Below are 23,970 nucleotides of genomic sequence, written 5' to 3'. Positions count from 1 at the left end.
AGAGACAGAGTGCAGCAGACTTAACTCCTTGTTGGTGAAAAGGCACCAAATCAGATGAAGAGATTTCAAACACCATAAAAGGGGATAAAATCATCAAACATTGTCTCCCATTCAACACGGGCTGCAACCCTTGTGCTTGTTGTGGCACAGACTCGTAGTTTGTGTTGGCTAAAGGTCTCTTGTCAAAAGGCCTCCCCCTCTCACGTGAGTGTGTCCGGTCACTGTGCATCCACCTCTCCCCTAGAATGCACTGCTGGTGAACCTCACGGCTGTCCAACGTCCAGAGCAAGCAGGAGCTGCTCAGCCAGCAGTGATGGGGGTTACCGTGGTTCTTTTTGTAGAAGCTGCGTTGTCTTTTTTTGCCATTTTGCTTCTCACCTTCCTTTTTTCAGGCCACCTGGCTGCCGGCTCTTCCCTGGTGGTTTGATTCCATGTGACAATGCGCATTTTGTTGTCGCAGTCCTGAACCTCCCCTCCTGGCAGCTCAGAGTTGATCTCGGTCACCTTACATTTCACAAGGTGCCTCCTGAAGGTGGCTGGGACATCTGATTTCAAGGTCACTGTGATGTCCTTGGCACAGCCAGGATGGAGATGTCCCACCTAGGGAGAATCAGGGAGTCAAAACCAAACTGGAAGCACTGCCAAGGGCAGGACTGCCAGCAAAAGGGACTGATGTGGTGAGCAGCTGTGCCAGGAATCTGCGCGTCGGAGTGGATTTATGTCAAGTTTGATAGACAAAAGTATGAATGGAAGGTGCCACCTCCCATAACATGAAGCCTTTTCTGCAAGGCTGGCAGCCATTGCCAAGCCAGGGACTTGGCATCTCGGCATCTCCTACGTGGCACTGGAATGGGCTGTCACTGGTACGTGAGGACTGCCTGCCAGCTCCTGGGAACACCAGGGCAGGGCTTGAGCAATGGGGAAAGGCAGAGCCGTCCACGCTCACCTTGGGAGAGAACTGGAATGGTGCGTTTGCCTCCCACTCAAAGCGCATGACCTTCGTACAGGTGTGGTTGGTGATGGTGAAGGTCCTGTTGCAGGGCTCTCCAACAGAACAGTCCCCAAACTGGATGTGATTCGCTCGGACAGCTGTTGAGGAGGAGAACAAGGCAACCTCAGCATGCAGGGAGCTCCATCCACCCCCCTTCACGTGCACAGACACCTGTATGTTCAATGCTTTCTTGCTCCAAGCCTTCCTCCCTCTGGAAGGGAGTTTCCCAGGCGGCTCCCCAGCCCACCACTTTCAGGGAAACACCCTGACACACCCCTAAGCCAGCCACATGAAGCACAGCACACATTGCTCTGCAGGCATGGCTGCCACGCCCACAGGCCACCAAGTCCGGTGGGTGACAGCCCAGGCCTGGCTAGAGAGAGGACACACATGATCAGACATTTCCCTCTTCCTTGCTCCACCTTGGCAGCCTCTCCTCTCTTACCATCAATGATGTCTTTCTTCAGAATGCTCTCAGCATTCCGCTCCTATGTATCTTCCTCCAGTCCGTCGAGGGTGAATTCATCCTGGTGGCCTTCACCCACCAGCTCTATTAGGGTCTTGTTAGAGTATTTGTCCCCCACTAAGGCACGAATCCTCCCTTCCAGTCGTTGAGCCAGGGTGGGTTTGAAAATGACATCGAACTCTGTCGATTCCCCAGGATGCAGAAGCAGGAAAGGCTTTGGGGGCTTGCTCTCTGCACAGCAACGGAAATCAGAGTTAAGTGATACAGCGGTACAGAGGAAATATTTCCATAGGCTGTTTGAGGAATGAGAGGTTGAAATCAGCTGCCTCCTAAGCACGGGTTCTACCCCCAGTGGTTCCAGACCCTCTTCCTGTGTTCACAAGACTGCCACCTCCAGACACATCACCGCTTAAGCAGCTTAACCTCAGGTTGATGCCCAGCCCGCATTCCATCTGCTTCCAGCCAGCTCCAGCCGTGTGGAAAGCGGAGCCAGAGAGTGCTTTTGGCTTCTGCAGACTGTCTGTGTGCTCAAGGGCTGTGTCCATTCAGGCTGGTGCCTTCCCTCAAGCAGCAAATACCTCAGAGGGTCCACTGAGGTAGTGACAGTCCCGCACAACTCAACCCACCTTGTCTAGAGGAGCCAAAGAACTTCTTACAACTTGCTAGGAGAAAGTCCCCAAGAAAAGCTTGGGGGACAGAGAGCCCAAGGAAAGAAACTGTGTCTAACATCTGGCTGCTGCTCAGAGAAGCCAAGAGCAGGGCACACGTTTTCCCTCTGTGCAGGATCACACTTCATGGTTAATGAATTTACCGTGGACAGCAGAGTCGTCTTCCGCATCTTCAATGTAGAATCTCTCAAGTGTGGAGCCCCTGCCTTTCAAGAGGAACGCTCCGTGCTCATCCTCCAGGTGTAACATGAACTGAGAAAAGGGAGCACAGAGCACATTGACACTGGTGTGAGCACAGGGTGGGAACACAGGGACTGACCCCGCAGTGCTGCTGGTCCCGCATGGGAACCCAGCACCTCTCCCACTACAAACAGCACTTAGCACAAAAGTTAAGTCAAACCAGCTGGGAAAAAAGAGCGCTCAGAGGCATTTGGATGGACCTGACACAGAATCAAACAGGACAGAAAGTAATGAGCAGAATGTAATCAAGCCACAACTAAGTTTACTTAAAATGCAGTAAGCTGGGATCGAAAACAATCTAATGGAGCTGGAAAATCACCCCATGTCCATGAGAACAAAAGGTGACCTGAGAGATGGGGGAAAATACTGCACCACCTTTCCTGTGTTCAACTTAAAGAAGAAAGGCTAGAGGCACAATTTTCAAGAACTCCCTTCTTGGAGAACACATGTCAGTCACTTGCTTAAAAAGAATTTCTGACACCTCTTCCCAGGTCTGCCGTGTTTTTTGGGACCCTTCCCCTGTGCCACAAGCACTTGTTCCCAAACCAGACCATTCCTTGAGCAGGTCCTCACCTTGACAGGTATTATGCCCTTGTTTTGGATGACCAGGGGGAGCATCTCTGACTCCCCCAGCCGGAGCCTCTTGAAGCACAGCACGGAATTTCCCCTCCTGCTGCAAGCACTTGGGCTCACGACTGTCAGCTGCGGCTCATGCCCCTTCCCGCTGATGGTGAAGGTCAGGATTTGAGGTTTAAAGTTCGTAGGGCTGCAGGAGAGGCACAGAAACAATTTCAGCTGGCACTAACCCATTTCTCACTGGGCGAGTGAGGCAGCAAGGGCCACCCACAGTGTTTTCCCTGCCTGATGCTCCTGAACCACACAACGCAGCCCCCACCAGGCTCTTCCCAATCCACTCAGGGCCATTCACAAGAGGACTCTGTTCCAAAGCGCCCTCCACAATAACAATTCAAAATAATTTCAGTTAATTGAATCGTGCCCTCCAGGAGGTAAATAATGAGGCACCAGATGAGACATGGCAAATCTCCTGGCTGCAGTGAGATGAGACACATGCAACAAGCAAAAGCACAGCATGAAAGCAGTACAAAAGCAAGTAGGCAAAAATAAATCATTGTCACCATCAGTAAAGATCATTTCCAAGCAGAGTAAGAAAGCAATTGCATATTAGCAATTAGACTTCTCTTGCTCCAATTCAGCCACTAAAAGGTTGAGGAAGGGCAGGTCAAAGCTGCACTACACAGGTCCCAGGGCAGAGGAACTGTGCTTCTCTTTCATACCAGCTCCAGTCCCTTACATAAAATAGCTTAATGAATACCAGGGAATCACAGTGATCAGAGGAGCACTTAATTTTACAGGTACACAGGAAATTGTGACTGCTGACCTGCTGGCACAGGAACTGTTTCATCTAAGCCTTTGTCCCTGGAAATCCCCAAGTCAGCTGCAGCACATCTCAGTAACTTTCAGCTGGCTACCTAATATTTCCCTGTCTTCATAATTCCTCATAAAGGATAAACCATCAGTCTCATTTTTTGGCTTTGTCCAACGGTTACTGCCTCCCAGATCATCTCATGCCAAGTACTCTGCCTATGGCTACTGAAAGCATTAGAGCTAACATAACAGGAGGCCTGTGCCTGCCCAGTGGAGAGGGAGCTATCACTGAAGCCTTCCCCAGTATTTCACAGTCAGTTACCCTTCTGGGATGACAAGGGAAGCCTTGAAAGTGCAGTCGTAGGTCTGCTCATCTGGTGGGGTGAAGGTCACCGTAGCAACAGCACAGGATGAGCCCTGAATGGACATCTTGACCGGATGCAACTTGAAAACGTTGTTGACAGGGCTTTCATCCTTGGGGGAACGCAGAGAGCAGTGTTAGGAGAAAAGACCTTTCAACACGACACAGTTTTATTCATAAATGCATTACTGAGAACAGCCCCAGGCAGTGTGTCCTCCTCCCTGTTTCCCTGGGCAGGCTCCCTCCCTCCCAGGGAACACTGACCTTGTGCTAAAGCATTCTGTGTTTTGAGCCCTGGCCGCTGCCCCAGCATACATGGGAGGTGGGCACTGCTTGGAAAACCCTGCAAATAACCTGGAACTGGCCTTCAAAGTGAAGGAAAAGCCAGGGAGCCTGAGGAAATGCCTCCTTTGAGCCCTGGCATGTCAGTTCATAACAGCCCCTCTCTGAGTGTGCTTCCAGGAGAGGTTCAGAAGGATTCGCTTCTCCCGCCAAAGGCCCAGAGGTGTGAGCCAGAACCTTGCCCGAGACATGCAAAACTCAACACAACTCTTCCCTGGCTCTGCTGCTCTCCCCTGCAGTTTGACCTGCACTGAGCTAGACTAGTCTGGGCCCCAGGAAGCAATGCATCTGGAGAACAAAACAGACTCTCACACTGCCTTTAGAGGGACACCATCACCTTGGCCTCCTGTTCTTACCTTTCCACACAGGGGTCTGATGGAGAGCACCACATCACACGGCAGGCTGCTTGCATTGTAGATACTGAAATGAGCTTCAGCTTCTTGCGCAACCAGAACCTTGTTGAAGATGAATTTGTTCTCATCTCTGATGAACAAGCCCACGCCTTCCACTGACCGCAGCTTGCGGCTGAGGTCAGTGCTGCTGCAGATCGGGTACTCCTTGAAGATTGACAGGACATCCTCAACGAGTCCTGTGGATAGACCAGAGGGATGAGCATGGAGGAGAAGCCTCGCTGATGAATTTATCTGGACCCTGCTGGCCTCTCAGGAGGCTTTTCCTCTCAGTCACCCTTTCTGCCCTGGGTGACTGCTAAACCCAGCCTTGGGTGGGGGAGCTGGCTTTGAGGATGGAGCTCAGTCAACCTCGGTCTTAGAGAGCGCTGCTTTCCTTTTATGCTTCCATGCATCCCTCTCAGCCTGGGAAGGATGAGTCTGCTGGTGGACTTGAAGAGGGCTGGAACCTCTGAGGATTCTAAGGTGGGACACCAAGGCTGGCGTGCCTCTCTACCCAAGCAGCAAGTTTAGGTGCTGATCAGCAGCAGGTGTGACCAAGGGAACCTGTGGGCAGTACGTACCTGGGAGGCAGGACTCGGCAGTCAGGGTAAAGGGAATGCCAAGGGGATTGTCCCTGGGGTCTCTGCCCGTGATGTCAATGTAGAGCTGCTCCTCACACGTCCCCTCCTGCCCTGCCAGGCATTCCACTGTGATCTTCTGCTGGCCCCACGGACTGATGGAGCCGGAGCAAGGGGACACCGTGAACATGCCAAGACTGAGGGGACCCTGCAGAAAAAGTTCCAGGAGAGGCTGATGGCTAACAGCTGTGCCTTGAGCACCCCAGCAAAGAGTGTGTCCCGCCTTGGCCTCCAGCTGGGCCCAAGCACCCCAGTCCCAGGGCAGGGAAGGATGACTCCATGGCCCAAGGGCAGCCCCAGGCTGAGACCAACCAGCCAAGAGGAGCTGCAAGCCTGTCCCAAATAGCAGAGAGAAAGGAGTTTGAGTGTAAAGAATGAAGGTGGTAGCTGTGATCCTTCAGCCTCCAGAGGTAACACAGGAGAGCAGAAATAGCTGTGAGAAAGGACAGGAGAAAGGTAGATGACTTGGAAGAAGAAAAAGCAATGTTTGCTGAGCTCTGCAGACTGGGAGTTCACTGAGGCGTGTTTTTGCTTCTGTGGTGTTCACAGACATATGCTGGCTAGCAGCTACCAAACACAGGACCTGCTCCCCCCTGTTGATCCCACAAGTCCAGGTCAGAGCCAAAGTACAGGAGTGTCAGTGGGATTGAGCAGATCCTGGGTTCCATCCTGTAGACCATGTCCCGCCCTATAGCCATGAGCCCCCAGCCAGGGCACAGCAGCATCTTCTCACATCCCTCTGCAGCAGCAGCACTGTTGGGGAGCAGGAGTCACCCACCTGTGTCAAGGAGCTCGATTTCCTTTCCGTGGACTCCTCTGCAGCTGATGGAGCAGATTCCTCTTGCATTGAACTGAGAGGAGAAAGCAGAGGTATCTGTCATGCTGAGCTCCCCTGCCTTTCTCTGAGGCCAAAGCTGGCCTTCCTCCACACGGAGGGAAGCCTTCCTGCTCCTGATGGCTCCCAGAGTGCAGCACCCATTGCTGGACAGGAGCTCTATCACCAGCTTTGTACTACACCTGGGGACACTGCGGTGTTTTTTTGCTCCCTCTCCCCAAGCCAGGGATGCAAACGGATGACAGCCCAGGTCTCCTGGCTGCCTGCCACATACCAGCCGTGGGCTGGTGCCTCCTCAGACAGGAAAGGTGGTGCAGGGCTTCTCGTACCTTTGGCTTTCCCATGCAGATGCATCCTCGGGTGCTTGGTGGATGTAGAATTCGAAGCTGAGCATGCCTTTGTTCTCCAGAATGACAGTCTGGGTCTTCTTGGTGCCCTCGAGCATGGCACCGAAGTCGATGGGTGAGGCGGGCTCAATGCTGTACTTGCTGTACACAGCTCTCGCCGACACCCTCAGTGGGATCTCGGCAACAGTCTGGCCTCCTTCCCCTGAGCTGCCGTCTATCACCTGTGTCCACAGGAAGGGGTGGTAAACACAGCAAAGAGGCCAGCCTCTACCCCAGTCCCCAGTCTCCACCCCAGGCCTCCAGCAGTTTACCCCTCCCTGTTTAAGCACCGCCTCCAGAGTCAGATGCTCAGCTCCACTTAAGAAGCCTCCCAAATGGTTTTGAAAGACTTTGTTTGTGTACGTAGGAGAGAGGATTCTCCAGTTAAAGCACTCCTTCCATTCGACACCTATCCCGTTTACACTCCCAAAATGTCGAGTGGTAACACAGCCTGGCCCAAGCAGCTCACCTGGCAGTACAGGATGGGTTTGTTCTTGAGGAAGATTTCACTTGTGGGGTGGAAGAGCATCTCAATATTCACACCAGGCTGGGAGGCAGTCAGCACGCCTGACCGAGGCTCAACGCTGAAGTGGGATGCCAAGTCTTGCATGCTGGCACCTGCACCCTTCAGCGTGAAGCTGGGGAGAAAGGGAAGGAATGGAGATCTCTGCAGTTAAAAGTACAGGCACCACCAGCACGGCCAGGACTTTGCATAGGACCAGAAAAAAACAAGAAAAAGGGAGAGTTCAGCACTGCTCAGAGAATCCTGGATCTTGACAGAGAGTGCAGACAATCACAAGGTTAAGGCATGAAACCTTGACACCAAAATTTTTCATTCACTTCTTTACAGAGTCTCAGAAAGAGAAAGGAAGTGACCATCAAAGAAAAGCAATGAATCTCATCATTTCAGTGGCTGAAATTTTTGGGGCTCTCCTTTGGGTTCGTGCTGAGCTGTGAAGAATTGCTGGTTTGTGGCTGGATTCTCTAGTAAAATAGTTGAGATTAGAGAGTCCAGGTTTTGTATTTCCCATGAGGTAGCCAGCATGAAAACAGGTTCTAGCCATTGACAGAGGGAGAATGCAGGCCTGGGAATCTGAAGAAATGCTCACTACCAGGCAGCTGGACTCACCTGTACTCAATGTCATATACCCCTTTGTTCTTTAGACTCAGGACTTTCTTCACCTTATCCAGGACATTAATGGTTCCAAATTCCAAGCTTCCATCTGGACCTGCAGAAAACACGCAGAGCCAGGTCAGAAATGGTATTTGTCAGCTGCAGAACATGCCAGGTCACAAACTACGTGGAGGTCTTGACACAAAACCCTTTCCAGCAAGTTTCCCTTCTTGACAGTATTTTCCAGCTATTTGTCTGCCCTTTCTCTTCTTACTCAAAATATCTGCAGGATTAGTAGCTAAGGAAATTACTTTATATGCTGTGCTGAGCCCGTGGGAGTTGCCAACTGCCTGTTCACATCACTGTTGTTTCAAAGCCCCCAAATCCAATCTGCACATGAAGCTGCACACTTCAAAGTTCAGAGGGGAGAAACTTAAGGCTGTCAATGCCCTGACAATGCATTATTCCACACCACTTGCAGGGTATGTGCTTCATGTGTCCATGCCATCCTTGCATGCTATCCCATCCCATCCCATCCCATCCCATCCCATCCCATCCCATCCCATCCCATCCCATCCCATCCCATCCCATCCCATCCCATCCCATCCCATCCCATCCCATCCCATGCGCTTTGGTCACCCGCCCCCCAAGGTAATGCAGTGCACCTGGACTGCTTTGTTTGGGAGGCGTCCACTGACCTTCAGGCATGTCGATCCTCAGAGAAACATCATAGACCTTTGCAGAGATTTTGATGTTTTCAGCCTGAACAATCCCCAGGATGTTTTCTGTGTCTGAAACCTGGGGCAGCAAGAAACAAACACTGTTCAGATCATTCTTTTGGTAGACAGCCTCTAAGTCCTTGTCTCTGCTGGCTGCTTCCCCTATGGCCTCCCAGGCTTCACAAGCGTCGGTGGACTCCCAAGCTTTGCTAACCTGTTCACCTCATGGGCTGCCCCAGTGGGATTCAGCTGCAGTAAAAAACCCTATCAGCCCAACTCTGCACTCCTACAGCAGGGAATGATGCTGCTAAAGCATCCTTGAGAGGCACAGGGATGTAAGAACAACCACAAGAAGTGTGAGGTGTCTCAGAGCAGGTGCCATTGACAACCCTCTGCCACCACCTAGCACTCTCTCGGAAATGCAACCCCTAAAGCATGGGGAACAAAATCCCAGGGGGAGAGTTTGTTGCACCATGCAGAAGGTTCAGGCAAAGTCCAGGAGGAATGTAGAGATCACGCTGCAGTCCGTACAACCAAACAACAACCTTCAGCCGTTGACAGGGACAAGGTGGTTGTGGTACAGGCTCAGGATGCAGCGTCTGGTTATCTGGGGGGATGTGGATGCACTGCACGTTCTGGCAAACGCTGTGTAGAGGCAGAATTTGGGGTCACAGCACCCTTGTGTCTGTCAGGTGCAGCTCTTCCTGACTCTGTCCCTAAGAGCGCACGGCTGCTCAGCCAGGCAGGGCACAGTCCCTCTCACCTCAAGTCGCAGGATCTTTTTAATGCTGCCAATCTGCCTGGCCTTGAAATTCAGTGTCACTTCAAATTCTGAGCGGGGAGCAATGATGCCTCTATCTTGTGACACAGAGAAGTCCTCAACAAGGTCATCCAGCCCACGCAGCTGCCAGGCCATGGGCAGTAGGGTGTCGTTTTTCAGGACCAAGGTCCTGCTGTCAGTCCTGCAGAGACAGGAAGGCACCTGGCATCAGCTGCTGGATGGTCACACCAGCCTCACCACTGAATGCAGCTCCATCCACGGCCCTTGGAGCAGCTCCATGCCCTGGAAACCAGAGTCAAAGGTTTTCTCTTTGTCACCAGTCTTGGAGTGCTTGTGGGATGACTGACCTGTGCAGACGGAGCTTGTCAAAGGACAGCTCCAGGGGGCTGACGTCCAGCTTCACGTGCACCCCGTGGCAGCACAGGCTGAAGACCACTGGCTCCGGGTTCTTCGCAATGCAGCAGATCAATCTGTCTTCCAGGAAGCCAGGGGAACTGGGGTATGCCCAAATGGTCAGCTCCTGCACCCAGCCCCACAGAAAGAAATAGAAAGAGCACTGCGTGTGAGCAGGAGGAGCAGCCCCTGGGCACTTCTGCGGTGCCTGCTCTACCTGCCCTTCACCTACCCGCTTCTCCGCTGGCCTCAGGGTCATGCTGGGAGGGTCCAAAAGGAATGTATCTGATTTCATGTCCTTCTCAAAGGTGAACTGGACCTCTACGTCCATGGGGGAGTTGTTGAGGATGTTTATAGTCTCCTTGTTGCTGTGACTGTTCTGGGCCTTGTACCTGTCCACAAAAGGGGAAAAGGCTGCAGAGGAAACTGTTGCCTGTGCCGCACATGGAGGAAAGCACCGTGGGCACCCAAGGAAGCGGTGCTGGGAGATCCTGCTCTAACAAACAAGTGAGGGAAATGGATCCCAGTCAGGGGCATGAGCATGTGCTCATCCTTGCCTTACTTTGGTGCCTTTCCCTGTACCCGGTGCCTCCACCCCAGAAGCCTGATGATGCTCAGGCCACTTCAAGGGTTTTTAATACAATGTACATTCAAAGGTGCCTAGAAAAATAACAGGAGACCAGGCGCATGGGTTCTTTCCCCTTCTTTCTTTCCCTGCATGGTATAAAGAAAAGCTTTTGGAAAAAGAGTTTAGCTGATCTCTTTCATAGAAGTCATGCAACTGCTTTGGATTTCATGGGTTAGCTCAAAGTCTGAGAAAGAAATATAAAGCATCAATTCCCAAGAGGAATGCCAAAAGATAAAAAATAACCCTTCTCTCAGGTGTGGAAATGACTTTGGAGTGAAAGGGTTAAAGAGGCAAACAGAAATCCCAGATCATCCATCAACCTGTCTAAAGATTGTCTGTATTTTAAACTATTTCGATTTCATTTCCTTGGGTTGTCAAAATTGACCTAGCCTTCCAGAGATCCCATGGAGACAAGAATTTAATGTTAAATATTATTTTTTAAAAAGTGACCGTAAAAGTAGAAATATGCAATAGCTTCAATGACAACGTGGTTAGGTGGACTTCATCCAGCAGTGAGGATGCAATGTCATTACAGGAAGATGTAATTCCTGCTCTACGCTCCCCCTGACACCCATTGGCAGGTCAGCCATAAAATCTTACTAATAATTACAGATTAATGAAAGGTTTGAAAAACTGTCCACGGAATAATTGCTCAATCAGGCTACCTGCAGAGCTCAAAGCACTTCAAAAACCACCAGAAAGTTCATTTCCTAAGGGCTGAACTGGGATGTAGAGGGAGACAGGAGTTGCCCCCAGGTCACCTTTGGACTGGCAGCAGCATGTGGCTCTGGCCACCGAGGCAGCCACCAAGGCACCCACTGGGTAGGCAGAGCAGCTCCTCCAAGGCTCACGTGCCCCTTATCTGCTCAAGTTCACACACCCGTGGCCCTGCAAACCCGTGTCTCCCAGGACTCTGGCCGGGACTGCCCTGGATTGTGCCACCAGGACAGCATGGCTCTCCAAGCGTGTCCAGGAAAGTACAAGGCCCAGCAGGGAGCACATACCACTCTCTTGATTTCCCACACAGCAGCGGTCCAAAGTGGAATTGCTTTGTGCTCTCAACGTATTCTTTGAAGATGATTTCATCTGCCTCCATGGTCTTCCTCCACTGTGGAAACACCAGCCTGGGCAGAGAAAGCGGAGAAGGAGGAGCTATGAGATGCTCCAAATAGGAAATGTAGTCAGAAAACCATACCCCTTCCTGGTGGCTGAGGTACCACCTGCCTTCCCAGCTCCCAGCACAGGAAGGAAGAGATGCTGGACGACCTCAGGCAGCACGATGTGCCCAGGCCAGAAGCCCCAAGGGGCAGCCCTGCTGTGAGTTCAGGGGCAGCAGCGTGGGAGGCTGCCGGGGGCCAGCCTTACCGTGGGTCCTGGCTGATGCTGGGGTACAGGCCGGTGACACTGCAGGGCAGCTCGTACTGGCGCTTTGTGCCCACCAGCTCAAACCTCAGTGTCTGCTCAAACTTCCATGGCTTTTGGGTGGAGAAGTGGACCTTCAGTTCCACCTCACCGTGGGCAGGCACTATCCACCGGTACCGTTTCAGCCTGGCAATTAAAGAGGAGGCTTCAGACATTGCTAAGGAGCAAATCAAACAAGGAGGGTGCGCTCGCCATCCCATGGAGGCACTGGCACAGGGTCGCTGTGGAGCTGGGGACGATGGACCTTGTTTGGCAAGAGGGCCAAGAAGCAGAGGCATCACCTCCCCCCGTGCAGCTCACCTGAGAAATTCTGTGGGGATTGAGGCACTTTTCAGTGTACTTTTGGGTCTGGTTGTGGAGGAATCCCAGAGATGTTCTGTTCTCTGTGTGGAGACCTGGTTGTCCTTTAGAGAGCTGTCTCTGCTGGCCTCTTTATCCGTCTTTGGTTGGCCTTCAGCAGAACTTCCCTTCACATCTCGGGCCTTGGCCTAAGGGGAGAGAGAAAAGGGAGAGAGAGGTGAGCCCTGAGACATCCCCATCCTGGAAAGCAAAAATGGAGTTTTTTAACCAATGGAAGAGCGAATAAATAAGTCCACCTGCCCATGGACTTGGTCTTCCTTATTGGTGTTTGTTTTGCCTGGGACCCCCCTTCTCAGACTCAGGACTGTCTCCTCAAGGGGAGTTGCTGGTTCGAAGTGATCTCCTCCCACTTGTCTTACAGAACTGCTCTGTCCCCAGCAGAGCTGTCTCTTTTTTCCCATACCTGACAGAAAGGAGACCTGCTGACACATGGCCCCACCACATCTTCACTCCCTCTCCACAACGATCCTTCTCCATCCAACCTGTCCCCCATGCCCTCATCTAGCCTGCCCTCTGCCCTGGCACCTTCAGTGCCAGCACCACTGGAGCACCCACCAGATCATCTTCCATAGCAGCACCTCCCGGTGCCTCAATGGTGAAGAGCTCCACGTGCTCTGCGGAGCCCAAGCGCTCCTCTGGGTAGTTGACTACGGAGAGGACAAACGCAGGGGGCAGCGGAGGCCCCTCAGGATGCAGTCCCAGATGTCTCAGCATCTAAAATAGAAGAGAAAAATCTTGTTTATACTTCTGTCACCTTCATCCTCACAATTCCTTCTTTAAAGGCACGGAGCTTTTGGCAATGGGGTTTTTGATTTACAAAATCATGAAGTACAAACGCTTTGTTATGCCCAGTGGGGTGAGCAGGCTCCAGAGCAGAGGCAAGAGCTACAAGCAGGACCAGCAGAGAAATCTCTCCTGAGTGTCTCAGCTGAAAAAACAATGACCATGAGCTGCCCTGTCCCGGGACCGTTTATAATGATTTCCAGGCTGGGAAACTCTGAACAGATGGGATACTTGTACACAGAGCACTTCCACTTTCTGCCCATCTGAGGGATGGTGATGACCTCCCCATCCACACAGATACTTACAGAGTCATTATGGAACATCATCAGGCGCCTGGAAAAGGCTCTGTGCCATTATCCCCTGGGAGGACACAATGCTCCAGGGCCCAAGACCACGGCAAGCTCAAGATCTGAGCCTTGCAGGGTTTTACCTCGTCTTCCGTTGGCAGCCTCCCACTGCTCAGGATCTCTGTAAACATGGCCTTTGGATCTGTGAACTGGATGTCCAGGCACGGCACCCCGACTCTGACTGCCTCTTCTGCAACTTGGCCTTGAGTCTTCAGCCGAGGTGACTGAGGATGGCTTTGGCGTCTGTGTTTTTGTGCAGGCTTCTTCTTCTCCACTTTCTCCTGAGGCTTACTGGTCTCCTGACCTTTGTTTTCAGCTGAAGGCAGTGCCTTGTTTCCATTTTTCATCACAGGTAACTCCACGGTACCCTGAACCCTGTCCCAGTAGGAGAAAACCTGTGCGACGTTCTGCTGTGAAAACTCATGGATCTGAAACCTCAGGATCAAGTTCTTCTCCATCTCAGCTGGGTCCTCTGAGATTTCTGTTTCTTCCTGCTCTGGGGCTTTGGTTTCCTCCTGCTCTGGGGCTTTGGCCTCTCCCTTCTTTGGGGCTTTGGCTTCTCCCTTCTCAGGGGTTTTGCTTTCCTTCTTCTCTGGGGCTTTGGCTTCCTTCGTCTCTGGGGCTTTGGTTTTCCCCTTCTCTGGTTTTGTAGGCTGCTTGCCCTTCTTCTGCTTTTCTTTCTCCTTCCGCCTCTCTTCCTCCTTCTGTCTCTCTTCCTCCTCTAAGGCTTTTGCCTCCTCCTCAAGCTTTTGAGCCAGCAGCTGCTGCTCCCTTCAGGAAACAAAAGAGAAAACATTGCTAAGAGTCACCACCAGAAACCTGGGCTCGCTAGTCCTGGCTGGCCCTGCACTTTATTCCTTGACCCTGAGGCCAGGCAGAACTGCAAGACCATTTCTGTGAATTTTCCTCAACCCACAGAGGCCTGGAACATCCCAAGGGAGGGGAATGGTGGAAGGGGACCTCCAGGACCCGCTGAACCTAAGCCTTGCCATCATAAGGTCTTAACTGTGCAACCTCCCTCTTAAGGCACACCCAAACACCTCTAGCCCACTTGCCAAAGGCTGAGCCACCAGCTCTCTGCACAGATGCCTGAGAACTCCCTTCGTCTCTTGATTTCCCAGTTTAAACCAGATCACAACCTGCTAACATCTCCTTATCCCTTCTGCCATTCTTTCTCGACTCAATCAGCCCCCTCCTCCCTGGGCACAGCCTGCTCCTTAATGAGAATAATCCTATCAGTCAGAAAGCAAAGGCTGCAGGAACTCCTCTCCTGCAAGACAGGCTCTTGTCAGCCAGGTTTCCAGCTGGAACCCAGCTGTGACCAAGGCAAACTGGTGTTCTCTGCCATGGAAACAATTGGAAGCAGCCTTGTCCATCTCCTCCGCATGAAATCAACTTCAGCCTGGGCTGAAAGAAGTCCTGATACACAGGCTTGCTTTAAGCAGCCTCCCCTCCCAGTTCCACACTTTTCCTATGTGTCCTGAGCTGGGCTGCCTTCTTTGAGCTTCTCCTGTGCTTGTCTCCTGCTGCAGCTGAAGGGGTGCCTAAAGGACACGAGCTTTCATGGGTGGTGTCCCAACATAAGGATCCCTGGCACATCAGCATTGCAAGGACTTCAACTGTAGCAGCACCAGGACCCAAACCAAGGGTTTGTCTGTGCCCCCCACCTGCCCATACCACAATCCCACTGTTTTGGTGAAGAAGGGAGATGATGAAGAAGGTGTGAATCAACATCATGGACTTAAAGACACTCCTACAGGCAGTGCCAAGGCAAGCCCAGAGCCCAGCTCCCTGCAGGCAGCATCTAAGCTGGGAGGGCTCACCATGGAGAAGAAGATGTTCTATCTCAGCAGAAGAAGGTCCTTCCTCCCTTGGGAGCCAGGCAGCTAAGAGTGGCCATCCCTGTGTTGCTTCTGGCCTTTGCTATCAAACACGTCTGAGCTCAGAGTCCTTGGAGCAGGGAAACCCTCCGGGGACACTACCCCGAGCAGGAACCCATGGAAGGCTTACTCACCTCTCCCTCCGCATATGGTTCAATTCCTGTATTATTTTATCCACGGCAGCTTTCTCCTCCTCAGGGAGGGCGTCATACTCTTCCTCATCCATTCTCAAGGCACGTTCTCTGTTCCTCTGAAGAGCTTCTTCCCGCTGCAGTTCTTTAGCACAAACCAGAGCAGAAACCATGAGTGACAGCAAGCACAGCTGGGTGCTTTGGGTCAGCTGCAAGGACTCACAGCTTTTCCCAACCCAGCCTATCACACCAGGAGACATTGGGGAGCTCATATCCCTGCTCCAAAACTCAGACAATCCCCCAAACTACGGCCAGGCAGTGAGTTCCTGCGCTTTTCCTGGCTTAAGTGCACCAGGGCTGAGGACAGTTGTTTGTCACTGAGCTACAAGAGCTTGAACTTGTGCCCAAGCTTGAATGTTAGAGATTAAGGTGTCTTAAAGCCTCCAGTCTCCTGCAACTCTGAGATGAGTGTGGTTACAGAGGCAGAAGGTGGAAAGATGAATAAAAACACTTCTTACAAGCTCTGCTGCAAACCCAGACACACAGAGATAAGTCTGAGGGCTTGAGAGAGAAGATTTGAGAGGGACAGACATATCTCACCTTCCCTCTGTCTTTCATCCTCCTTCCTCTGTGTTTCAGCTTCCTTCTTGGCTTTCCAAGAAGCATAATCCTGATGCACATTCACCATGTAGATATAATGGCGATTCTTGACAGCTCTGAGTACACAGAGCAGAGAAGATTCCAGGCTTCTTGCAAAGAGGCTCTCCAAGCCATCAAAGACCACTCCCTTGTAGCAATCTTCGTGCTGCAAATACAGGGAAGAGTAAGTCAGCCATTGCACACAGGGGGCTCACAGCTGGACAGTAAACCCAGATGTCACAGGGCACCAGCTGTCCTTGTTCCAGGTGCATTAGCTAAGAGCAGCTTGTGTCTGTCCTTAGGCTCTGCCAACTAAGGGCATCTGCAGCTTCCCCCAAGGTTCCCTGCACACAGGCCAGGATCCTCCAAGAGCATGTACAGACCTCCTCCTCCTCCTCCTCTCCGAGTTGTACCTCACTGCCTGTTCTCCGGAGCAGGAATGTCTCCTTTTCCCCACCCCACATACCTTCAGCCTCTCACAGAGGATCTCCACCAGCAGGTCCTCGGGCAGCACACAGCTCAGGCAGTTCAGCTCTTCCCCACAACTGCTGGTGATGTTCAGCTGCTGCGGTGCAGGAGCAGTGGAAACTGTGAACTGTAATGTGGACCATTGTAAGGAAAATACACCCCACTGGAAAGCCCTGAACAACTCCCACTGCTGGGCTTGCAGCTGGGGTTCCTCACTAGTGGAGACTAGAACAACCCTGCAGTGCAGGCTGGGGGCTCCAGGGGATGGTCCTGGAGGACCCATCCCCTGGCCAGCAGAGACCCAAGCCTGCAAACTCCTGGTGCAATGGATCCACATACCAGGCCCTGGCTGGCACAGAGCCTCCACCGTAAGCAGCCCCTGCCCATCTCACAGACAATGCAAAGGTCCCAGGCACCAACCCAGGCAGATCGTGTTTACCTCGGGTTTGCTGGCTGGCTCCGTCTTCTTTTGTGCTGGTGCGCTCTTGCCTTTGGAATTCTTGTTCGTTTTCTCCTGGGAGGCTTGCCTTCTCTTGGCCGGAATGGCGTGCTGACGCTTTTTAGCTGCATAGGGGACACATGGTTCAGGAGGGCTTTGAAAAGCAAGTAGGCACCTTTCACCACAATGGGCACAGCCTTGGACCCTGGAAGGAACCTGGCACTTCTTCCCCAGTCTGCCGGGCACTGGCAACACTCAGAAGCAGCTCCCTCCCTGCTTCTCTTACCAGCACGCTATCCCATCCTTGATTTTAAAGCCAGCACTACGTCCCTCCTAACAACTGTGCATGCAGGTGACACTGCTTGCACAGGAGTTCCCCATGGATCAAGCCAAGGATTTGTCCTCCAGGACCATTGTTTCCATACACTGCACCCATCCTGCATTCTCATGTGGAGACTTGCAGCCCTGCCCCGCTTGCACCAGCCGTCTCTGCTGAAGCTAAATGCTCCTTGTGGGAAAACCCTGCTGGGACACAGACTCCTTTTCCTTCCGCCAGCTCCCAACCCAGCCAGGTTCAAAAGTGAGCAATGCAAAACTTCCCCCTGCACTGTGGCAGGTCTGGCCTCACCCTGCAGAGCTCAGCCTACCAGCTGCCCAGTAAGCTTCCTAAAAGTCTCTGGTCTCACATGGAGAACAGCCCAACATACACGAGCTGTGTAACCTGACAGTGAGCACAGGTAAATCTCGGGAGACAAGAGCTCATTTGGAGCACGTCTCTGATTGGAAATTCCTCTGGGAGGCTGTCCTTCCCTTCCTCTTGTTCGCAAGGTTACACTCATAGCCAGTCCTCTTGTGCGTAATGAGCCACTTCAGAAGGCTTTTTCCTTGGTAAAGTGGGCAGCAGTTCTGCCTGCTGCCCACGAGAAGCAAGCTTGATTCAGCTTTGAGGAAATAGAAAATATTTGGGAAAGAGACGGGCATGCTTCACCACCCTTAGAAAAATGAACATGTGCCAAGCATGGCAAGCAAAGGGGGATGTCAAAGAATCCCCGACTGAGCCCTTAAAATTGATTTTTTATTTTTTGAAGACCAGCCAGAGATGCACTTCACCCATGTTCCCTAAGAGACCCAAGGACTGAAAAACTGCTGCTCTGAGTGAGCAGAAGTGGACAGTCATGGTGGGTTTCTCAAGCACTGGCTCTGGGTCTGGCATTTCTCCTCACCAGCATTACCTTTGTTTTTGCTTTTCAGCTCCATGGCAGCCTCGGTGCAAAGCTCCCGGGCACGGAGCCCTGCCTGGCTGCCATCATTGGCAATGGCCTCTTTCACCACGGTGTCAAGGGACAAGGGAGCAGCGTCGTAATGGTGACACAGGGCCGCCGCTATCTCTGTCTTTCCTGAGAGAGAGAGGAGGACTGCTTGGTGACACGTGCACATGAGGCATTACAGGGACAGGCCCTGGAAAAATCTCCAACAAGATTTCAAAGTTAAAAGAACAGGGGGAAATCAAGTGTCCCTCCAGGGGAGGCCATGAGGGAGGCAGCTGGAGCGTGGTTACCAGCTCTGAATTCTAGAGCCAGGAGGATCATCTCCACCTCCTGTTCGGCTGAGGTCTTTGCCTTAAGCACCAAGGTCCACCAGGATGTATTTCTCCTGCTTGCCCCTCTCCCTGCAGCCCAGGGCTGCAGCTCACATACCTGCCAGGGGTGGCCCGTGGACAATGACAACAATCCCTTTGTCCTGCTGTGCTTCACACCTCTCTGAAGACTGGTCAATGCCCAGGTGGCGAATGACAGCTCGAGAGATAGGATTCCCAGTCGCTTTCACCGTGGCCTCAGGATAGAATGGGACAGCCCTGTGATGTGCTGCAGTGAAAAACCAGGGGAAAAGGTCAGCCTCCTGCCTACCTTTGATCCTCATCATCCTCCCAATCTGCTCAGATCCCGGAAAAGGAGACTTGGTGAAAGCAACATGAGCTTGTTCTTTTGTTGCTAGGAAAGTGCAAATATAAAAGAGCCAGTGATATTAGACCTGGTTCTACTGGCTGAAGAACTCATCCAATCCTAGTCTTTGTGAATATCCCGATTATTTCCCCAGTCTATGGCAGGCAGATAGGAGCTTGCTTTGGCTACACTCAGGGTTGGTAGAGGATGCCACAGTCCTTCACCCAAGAGTTCCTCCACCAAGCTGGGGAACAGGCAGTTTTTAAAAGCATGGGCTTTCCCTGAAGGTGACAGAGTTCAGGGTATATGGGCTGGACTCCCTGCTGCGACCACAGTCAAAACAGACACTGCCAAACCCTCACTGTTTTCCTGACCTGGTTCTGTCTTGCCCATGGCCTCAGCCTCAGCCTCAGCCTCTGCCATGGCCTTGACCTCTTCCTGTTGTGCATTCAGCCTCTTCTGTGCTTCATAGTACTCCAGCAGCTCTGGGGGCAGCGTCTCGCCCACGGCACGGGGAGGCATTAAAAACTTCTTCTGGTACTCAGACCCCACTGCCGTCCGCAGGATCTGTGTGCGCAGGGAAGAGAAACCATCCGCAAGATTCCTTCTCTGGCCTTTCATCACACACGCTCAACAAACCCGTTTTCTGTCTCCTCTCTTCCTCCCAACAACACAAACTATTGAAGTCCTCCCACAGCATGTCAGCAGAGTTGGCTTTCCCTGGGGATTGCCTCCGTCTCCCTGGCACAAGCCTGGGAATGCTGGAGTGCTGTGAAGCTTGGGCAGCATGTACATGGGGACCAGACCTGCCTTCTCACCTTCTCCTCCTCAAGGTACTGCTCATCAAAATCCAGGGAGTAAAACTCAATGGGGAAGTTGCATGGGTTCTTCACCACCACTGTGGCCTGCACTCCATCGCTGTCCACCAGCACCCATCCCATCTCTAGTGCTGGGGGGCTGAACTCCAGCCGTGGCTCCAGACCTTGTCCTGACAGGTGCAGCATTAAGCAATTGCTGCTCTCACAAATTTTAAGCTTCAGCTTATTCTTGTAAGACCTCTGAAAAGAGAAAAGTGAAGAAAACTCATCCATGAAGTCCCAGGTGACGGGACCCCAGATACAACGCTTTCTCCAAGGTCAGGGTGTTACCAGTCCCTCCAAGGTGAATGGAAACCACCAGGTATTTACTGACGCCAGGGACTACAGCGTCTGTAGTAGCCTGGGGCTGAGTAACTGGGAGGAATCCTGGTGTGCACTGTAACTGGGTATTTGGGTATCAGATGGATCTACAATGGACTGTCAGATGTTTTCACCTAGCCATGCAGGAGCGCAGTGCTCATGAGAAGGGCCCTCGGGGTTACAGTGTCCAGACACAGTCCTGGCACTGCTGCATCAGGCAAACGCCAGCTCCAGGAGAGAGGCAAATGAGCTCTCACCGGCTAGAAATAAGGATCATCTTCTCTGCTTAGTGTCTGGCTCTGGTCAAAGCCAGACACAAGATGGTTATGTCTCTGGAGCAATTAAAAGATCCCTGGGACTGCCTGCAGGCACAGAAGCACTTGTGTCCATACCGGTACAGGCCGTCAGTTTCCAAGACCCAGCGGCCACAGGCAAACTACTTTTGGGAACGCTCCATCCTTTAAGTTGAATCCCCAGCTGCATGGGAATGTGCAGGCAGGCCAGAGCCCCAGGGACTGCTGGAAGCACAGCACTACAGGTGACTGTCCTGCTGTGCCCAGGAAGGTGTCTGGTGGCTGTTTTGTCTGTCAGTTCTGCAGCAGGATGAGCCTAGACTGACCATTCCAGGATTATCCTCTGCGAGTGTGCAGCTGCTCTGCACCGAGTGTCGCAGCTGCAAATACAGCCGGGCAAGGGGGAGGCTGAGGGGAGTTGGGCGCATCCCTCCCGTGTGCCGAGAGGCAGCCACAGAGCCCCGATGCTCTCTGTGCAAGCTCCCTGTGGGCATTTCAAAGCACATCTCACGGCAATGCTCTGTGGGGTGAACTGAGCCACGCTGAGTAGCTGAGTACGGGGCTTGCAGAAAGCTCCCTGCCAAGGCAGAGCTCAGAGCACACTCTCGGCACCAGGCCCTCCTTTCGGCCTCCTGGGCTGACACCTGCCAATCTCACCTCCTCCTTCGGTGTAAACCGGATTTTCAAGTCCTGCCAGCTTCCTGCATCAAGGGTTCCTTTGCAGGGCATCACTTCAAAGGGACAGGGCTCATCCTCCAGTGCCTGCTTCTTCTGAGGTAGGGCTGGTGGCCTGCGTTTGCGTTGATTGCTCTGGGCACAGAAACAAATCCTGTCAGGTCTCCTGGGTCTGCGAGGACAGAGCCTCAGTTCCTGCAGTGCTCTGAGACACTGATACGGTGCTGAGAGCACCCACAGCCAAAACAAGCGTGGCCCCCATAGCCTAGAGCTGGAGGGAAAACCTGTAGACAGGGCAGGCAGAGAGGGAACTAGAGTCCTCAGAGGAGGGCGAATGGGTGAAGGTGCTAGAAAAGCAAAGCATCAGCTAATGGAACAGGTCCAGGCAAACCAGCCTTGATCTGACCCTCAGAAGCTTCCTCAAACACGCTGTAGACCCAAGTGCTCAGGCAGCCACAGGAGTAGAAAGGGCAAGAGACACAAAGAAAACCCAACCAAGAAGTTACGTGTTCAGTGTTGCCCGTGCTTTACCTCCATTACAGGCTGGATGCCAGTAATAAACCAAGTGCAGGGGACATGGAACCAGTTGTAGAGCCGGACTGTCTCCGTCTGGCACTGCCCAACGAGGGTATCCGAGAACTTCAGAGTGTTCTTTGAAAGTCTGAGTGACAGTTCAACGACAGCGGCATGGAGGCGGATGTGAGACCTGGGGCCTTTTTCTACCTGGAGAAGGACAGAGAATTCAGCGGAGGGTGCAGGTGACAGCTGCTGCGGTGCCCAGCCTGCTGCCTGCCCCAAGAGCTGTGGTACCTTGATGGGCAGCAGCACATCCACGTCACCCTGTGGGCGGCAAGCACTTTCAAAGCACACTTCAAATGTCACGGTGTGCCTGGGAGGCAGGTTCTCCATTTGGTCCAGGTCCACACTGAAACCTTGAACAGATGAAAACAAAGCAGCTGAGATACACAAGAAACATGAAATGTGTCACAAGCATGTTTAAGGCCCTACAGGTGTCCTGGCTGAGAGGTCTGGGAAAACGCCCCTGCCGTGCGGTGACCTGGACAAAAACGTAAAAGAGGGCACCGGTGAACACCCCTCAGACACAGCGAGCCTCTGTGTGATGGAAGCACAGCCTTGCCTCAAGGCCTCTTTTGGAAGCCTCTTTTCATCCACCAGAGGATCTCACAGGCTGTTTCCTCAATAAAGGCTTAACACAAGTGCTGTGACAGTGTGAACTCCAAACAAAGCACTTCCAAAACACAGCAGACCCCACTGGTTCACAAAACAAGCCCACAGAGTGCCCAAAGAAACTTCATGCTGGTGGGAGCCAAGGGCAGAAGATGCTGAGAGGTGACCGGGCTGATGAGCCCATCTGGCCCCTGCACTGAAGCGTTAGGGCAGTCACAGGCAGGCCAGGTCCCTGGGCATGGCTGGCCAGGAGAATTGAGACTCTGAAGCTCCCAGCAGGGCCACTGAGAAGAAAAAGCTCAAAAACCTCCCCAAGTTCAGTGGTTTAAGCTAATCTGTCTGAGACACCTTCTTCAAGCCCACAGGAAGTGTCTCCAGCACTGCTTACCTGTGTCCTGCAGGACAGACACATCCATCCGGAAGGACAAAAGCATCTCCCCAGGGTTGGTGATCTCCAGAGTGCGTCTCTCAGTGCAGCCCTTAAATACAGACCCCAGGTCCAGGACATACTCAAGCGGCTCAATGCTGGAAGAAGGAGTAAGGACAGTCCTTAAACCACAGCCTGGCTACAGCTTCAGTGGATGGAAGACACAAATAAAGGGGATAATTCTGTATTCATTGCTGTAAAAACTCAGCTCAAGCATACGAAACCCGAGGCCTGATCCCCTGGCAATGACTTTGGGAAATCAGGAGGAGTGCAGGTCCTAGGTTTTATCAGCTACCCATGGTAGCTGAAACTAAAATTAGTTTAAAATGGACACTGGTCGCAGCTCCTCTGCCATGAAAAGCCAGTAGAGGTGAGTACACTGGGCCTCCACTGGTCTCAATGAAACTGCTTAGCCTCGTGTACAGCCTGAGCCTGAAATTGCCTCAGGGCCTAGAAGAAAGATTTGCCCGCACCGGAAATCTTCATTGTTCTGCAACCAGATCACATGATCTGTTCTGCAGAGCATCTTCCTCCTGAATGGAAGCCTCCTGTGCTTGTGCTGCATCATGATGGCGCAAAGGGAACAGACCAAGGAACCTAGATAAGCCCTGCCACCCCACCAGGATTCGAGCCATCTGAGTCTGCATTTTAAAGTGTTTGCTGACATGTGCAGTTCCCTTCTCCGTCTCGTGTGCTCTGTTAGCTGGAACCAAGACATCAGCTGGGAGTTGTCTCTTTTAGAGCTAGTCAGCAGGGACAGAAGTTATGTGGCCTGGAAGGGCTTGAAGGTCTGTGCTGGGTCCCCTCAGCTGCAGGGACAGAACCCCACACCTGTGGGGAGCCGAGCAGTCCAAAGCTCAGCGTGGTGCTGGGGAAGGGAGGACACTCCTCTGCTCAGATGTAGCCTGTCAGCCACCGGGACCAGACCCTTTCTGAAGTCCCCGGCTATTCCCCAGCTGTGCAGACACAAGGAGCTCTCAGGAGAAGGAGACATTGCTGGATGTTCCCCACGGGGCACCTGAAGATGGGGATGGGAATCCTTACTCACTTGATAAGACTCTGGAGCAGCTCCTTGTCAGGAAACCTGCTCTTCGGGAGATGGGATGAGAGCTTTTGCTGCACCTCCAAACCAGCCTTCTCTGCCATCTTTATCTGCGCCTGGGTGTCTGTCTGAGAAAAGGGAAGACAGTGGCTGCTTAGCAAAGGTCCTTCCCAAGGCCCAGCTTGCACCTGAGAAAGGATCCCACCCTGCTGCTGTTGAGAGGGGCTGTGGGGTCCTCCTGTCTGGCTGCTCAGTGTCCGTGACACCTCCTGCTCTTAGCCAGGACCTCATCTCCAGGGAAGTCACTCCCACACCTTTGCCTGCCCAGCCACTGTTGGCAAAGCTGATCTGGCCGGGCAGACAGACAAGCCAGGAACCTTCCAGAGCTCCAGATCCTTGCTTGCCCCCAGCCAGT

The 23,970-nt window shown here is 52.6% G+C and overlaps 1 protein-coding gene across 1 annotated transcript in view; it reads right to left on the bottom strand.

Moving 5' to 3' along the window:
• LOC136296110 (hydrocephalus-inducing protein homolog) overlaps positions 1-23,970 on the bottom strand; it is a 94,818-nt gene that overhangs the window by 4,529 nt on the left and 66,319 nt on the right. The window contains 36 exon segments of the mRNA XM_066194942.1: positions 379-600; positions 947-1,089; positions 1,437-1,688; positions 2,269-2,377; positions 2,939-3,131; positions 4,074-4,225; positions 4,811-5,043; positions 5,428-5,632; positions 6,263-6,335; positions 6,649-6,887; positions 7,175-7,343; positions 7,835-7,934; positions 8,518-8,617; positions 9,302-9,500; positions 9,667-9,839; positions 9,945-10,104; positions 11,345-11,464; positions 11,706-11,888; positions 12,063-12,250; positions 12,678-12,836; positions 13,336-13,785; positions 13,858-13,950; positions 13,987-14,023; positions 15,267-15,408; positions 15,864-16,068; positions 16,369-16,533; positions 16,810-16,934; positions 18,033-18,206; positions 18,507-18,674; positions 19,127-19,319; positions 19,571-19,810; positions 20,881-21,033; positions 21,430-21,621; positions 21,709-21,830; positions 22,475-22,611; positions 23,562-23,683. Coding sequence (XP_066051039.1) covers positions 379-600; positions 947-1,089; positions 1,437-1,688; positions 2,269-2,377; positions 2,939-3,131; positions 4,074-4,225; positions 4,811-5,043; positions 5,428-5,632; positions 6,263-6,335; positions 6,649-6,887; positions 7,175-7,343; positions 7,835-7,934; positions 8,518-8,617; positions 9,302-9,500; positions 9,667-9,839; positions 9,945-10,104; positions 11,345-11,464; positions 11,706-11,888; positions 12,063-12,250; positions 12,678-12,836; positions 13,336-13,785; positions 13,858-13,950; positions 13,987-14,023; positions 15,267-15,408; positions 15,864-16,068; positions 16,369-16,533; positions 16,810-16,934; positions 18,033-18,206; positions 18,507-18,674; positions 19,127-19,319; positions 19,571-19,810; positions 20,881-21,033; positions 21,430-21,621; positions 21,709-21,830; positions 22,475-22,611; positions 23,562-23,683 — 6,090 coding nt within the window.

Source organism: Chamaea fasciata, unplaced genomic scaffold (assembly GCF_029207755.1).
Source record: "Chamaea fasciata isolate MVZ Bird 193981 ecotype frontalis unplaced genomic scaffold, bChaFas1.0.hap1 SCAF_12, whole genome shotgun sequence".
In the NCBI taxonomy this organism is placed as follows: domain Eukaryota; kingdom Metazoa; phylum Chordata; class Aves; order Passeriformes; family Sylviidae; genus Chamaea; species Chamaea fasciata.
Note: the sequence above shows the minus strand (reverse complement) of the source record. Positions and strands in the feature narration are given on the sequence as shown.